Here is a 3,745-nt window from a genome sequence, read left to right on the forward strand (position 1 = left end):
ACTTTGGCACCAGGTCCAATAAAAACCTCAAGTTTTTCTGTTCTTTAATAAATAAACATTCCTTTCACAGATACCACCCAAAACTCATCAATGTACAAATATGTGAGAACAGACAGCAGGGGCAGAAGGTTATACGTTTCCCCCTTTAGCGGGAACATGAATGAACTCCGCTTGGCAATGTCCTTGAGTGTCCAGGAGACAGTCTTCTCTGTCCCTATTGGCAGGGCCACAGCAGTCAGGATGGCTTCTATCCAGCGAGGCCTTGGGAGAGAGACAGTTCAAACAGTCGCCTTTCTCCTTGGGTCATGTGGAGATTTTCTGAGGCCCTGGGCCCCGGAAAGCTACTGTCGCCAACACTGTCATCGCCCCATGATGAAGCTGGGCTCTTCCTCTTTCTCCTCCTCTGTCCCAGATGTCTCCTCAGAACTACTGGATGGCTGCTCTTGGTTCTGACTGGATCCTGTAATCACATGACATTCGGATTAGAGATGTCCAGACTCACTCAGATAATCCAGGATGCTTTAGAGAAAGAAGTGCTGTGGAGACATTAGGGAGATGTCGTTCCTGGATGGACAAGTGAGCCAGGAGAGGTCCTCATCTGTCAGTCCTCACCTCCACTGCCCAGTATAAAAGGGTCCATCACAGAACTGATCTACCACCACTGGTGGGTAGATTTCATCCTTATTAAAAAGATCCAGCAGCATACACAACGCTGATGCCCCATACATCAAGCTTCACTGTTTTATATGGTCCTCACCACCACTTTGCCAGGGCAACGTCCCCAACCAGCCCTTTATCATTTAGCATTTAATACTGACAATACTGCTCTTGATGTCTCAAGCTCTCACACTACAGTCTGCAAAAGGATTTTCTTTCTCTTTTCTTCCCTAAAGTGATTGGAGAGTTGTTTTAAAATATGTTTTTTTAAATTGATTTTAGAGAGAGAGAGAAGGGAGGGGGAGAGAGGGAGAGGGAAACATCAATTGGCTGCCTCCTGCATGCCCTCTACTGGAGATGGAGCCTGAAACCATGGCATGTGCCCTGACCAGTAATTGAACCTGCGATCTTTGGTGCTGGGAGGACAGTCAACCACATTGGCCAGGAGCAAAAGGATTTTAAAAAACTGTGTAGCAAAGGGCTCTGCCCACACAAATATGTCAGCTTCCTGGCTCTTCCCACAGACTTAGAAACCTTCTCTTGACACTCCATGTGCAGTTCTGAATTCCAGTGTTTTCCCTGGCATGACTGCCAGCACCCACAGTGCCACTGAGTTGGCCAAAAGCAGAGCACAAAGACAACATGTTCCCAACTCCTCCTCCCTCTTTTGGGGAGCAGAGGAGTGGGTGAAAGCCAGAACAAGGCAGAGACAGAGCCTTCAGAGGCAGCACCAGTCCTCCAGCTCAGTCCAGCCCAGGTGGCCACTGCAGGCACAGGGGGCTCACCCAGGCCCATCAATGGGCCTCCTCCCTGCAGATGTGCAGGAGTTCCAGCGCCCACAGGCACCCAGAGATTTGCTCCTGCTGTCATCACAGGGCCAAAGAGCTTCAAGGCAGGAAACCTTGGGGTGCCCAGGCACAGTATAGTCTAAAAATCACTTTCACACCCTAGGACGAGACACTTAAAAATACTCATGGCAATGGGTTAAATCATCTCGAAGATTTAATTTAATAAATTTAGGATATTCCTCCTTCTCCTCAACCTCTTCCAAAAAGAATGAGAAATTTCAGAAGTACAAATGGTGAGCATGTTTTAATAACTAATATTTGTTGAACATCTATTATGTGCCAGGCACTGTGCCAATTCTTTACTGTCTTGTTTAACTCTAAATACCTACCACATATCCATTTCACAGATGAGGAATAAAGCTCAGAGAAGTTAAGTAAAACAAGGATCCAGGATTCAGACCTGAACTATTTAACTCTCCAGGCTTCTAACAACCTTGTCTGAAGAAATGCATAAGGAAACTCAGGAAAAAGAAAAACAAGGTGGACACAGGAGTGAGGTGAGCATACTGAATGGATAAGCAAAATATGGTCTAGCCATACAATGGAATGTTATTCTAACACATGCTAAAACATGGATGAACCTTGAAGACATATTAAGTGAAACAGGCCAGTCATAGAAAGACAAATATTCTATTCCTTTTATATGAGATTTCCTGAATAGTGAAAATCACAGAGACAGAAAGTAAAATGTGGTTGCCAGGGACTGGGGGAGGAGGAATAGGAGTTACTGTTTAATAGGTATAGTTTCTGTTTTATAAGATGAAGAGTTATGGGGATTCATGGTGAAAATGGTAGCAAAATGATTTGAATGTATTCAATACCAACCTGGACTCAGGGCAGTACTCCCCAGGCTCTCTCACGTCATGGCACACATGGAAAAGGATAATTCTATGGCACATGGTGCAACTGGTCCAAGGCCTTCACTCAGCTTTTATCCACCCTGAAGGCTGGGGGGGGGGGGGGCGCTCAAGGTCTCACCTCTTGCAGCCCATTGTCCCATATGCCAGCTGTGGAATTCTGCTCTAGAACTTGGGTCTAAGGCTGGAGCTGCTGACTATTTGTTTTATTCCATAACTTAGCATATTCTGTCTCAGCCTCTCTAAGAACCATCAACCACGCCTGGACAGGTCTGAACGTAGGAGGACCAGAGCACAGGCTTTGAGCTTTAATTCTGATCTTAAAGAAACACAAAGCGCTGGCTGGGTAGCTCAGTTGGTTAGAGCTTCATCCCGATATGCCATGATTGCAGGCTCGACCCCCAGTTTGGGCATATACACGAATCAATCAATGAATGCATAAATAAGTGGACCAACAAATCTATGTTTCTTTCTCCCCCCCTCCCTCAAAAAAAGAAACAGTAAAATACTGATCAACCTGGATGTTTGTGAAATGGGGGTTTTTGGATGCTTGAGATGCTGATTAACAGGAGGGCTCAAAGCATTCATTGTGATTGAAAAGCCCCTAAAAATGTAAACACAATTGATTCCTGTGCGTGGGAAACATGTTGTCAGGGCCTAGAAGTATCATTCTCAAAGAGGAGAAATCTAATGACTATTCAAGTCATTTGGTAATTCAGCAACATTATTTTACCCACTCATTCTTTCAACAGAAATAATAAATAATGAAGTGCTTATTACTACTATGCTTAATGTTGAGGGCATAGGAATTTTAAAAATGCTGTCACAAATTATAACGAGATACCACAACACACACATAAATATGGCTAAAATTCAAAAAGTTAACAATACCAATTGCTGGAAAGGATGTGAAGCAACAGGAATTCTCATTCATTGTTGATGGAAATGCAAAATGGTACAGCCACTTTGGAAGATAGTTTGACAGTTTCTTACAAAGCTATACATACTCTAATCATATGATCCAGCAATCATCTTCCTAGGTATATATTCAACAGATTTGAAAACTTATATCCACACAAAAACCATCACATAAATGTTTGTAGCAGTTTTTTTTTTTTTTTTTACAGTGAAGTTTATTTAGTTGAAGTATTGGAAATTAGAAATCATAGCACATCCCCTCCTTCGAAATGCTTAACTTTGCTATATTAGTCATCACAGTTTTGCTTTTTTGGATAAGAAGTTCATGGTTGCATTTATGCATTCGTCTGATAGCCATCTTTCCTGGAGGACACTACTTTCTTCAGCATTAACAGCATGTAGCTTTTCTTTCTCCATGTTCCTGATGACCTGTTTTGAAATTCTCATGGACTAAAAAAAACCAAA

At 43.0% G+C, this 3,745-nt stretch overlaps 1 protein-coding gene across 2 annotated transcripts in view; it reads right to left on the reverse strand.

The window, feature by feature from the left end:
• Nucleotides 1-27: 27 nt before the first annotated feature.
• PRKRIP1 (PRKR interacting protein 1 (IL11 inducible)) overlaps nucleotides 28-3,745 on the reverse strand; it is a 17,028-nt gene continuing 13,310 nt past the window's right edge. For both annotated transcript variants that reach the window (XM_015570276.1, XM_006773397.2), the window contains one exon: nucleotides 28-460. In XM_015570276.1, the coding sequence (XP_015425762.1) occupies nucleotides 360-460 (101 nt within the window). In that variant the 3' untranslated portion in view covers nucleotides 28-359. The remainder of the gene's footprint in view (nucleotides 461-3,745) is intronic.

This window comes from Myotis davidii, unplaced genomic scaffold (genome assembly GCF_000327345.1).
Source record: "Myotis davidii unplaced genomic scaffold, ASM32734v1 scaffold726, whole genome shotgun sequence".
Lineage (NCBI taxonomy): Eukaryota > Metazoa > Chordata > Mammalia > Chiroptera > Vespertilionidae > Myotis > Myotis davidii.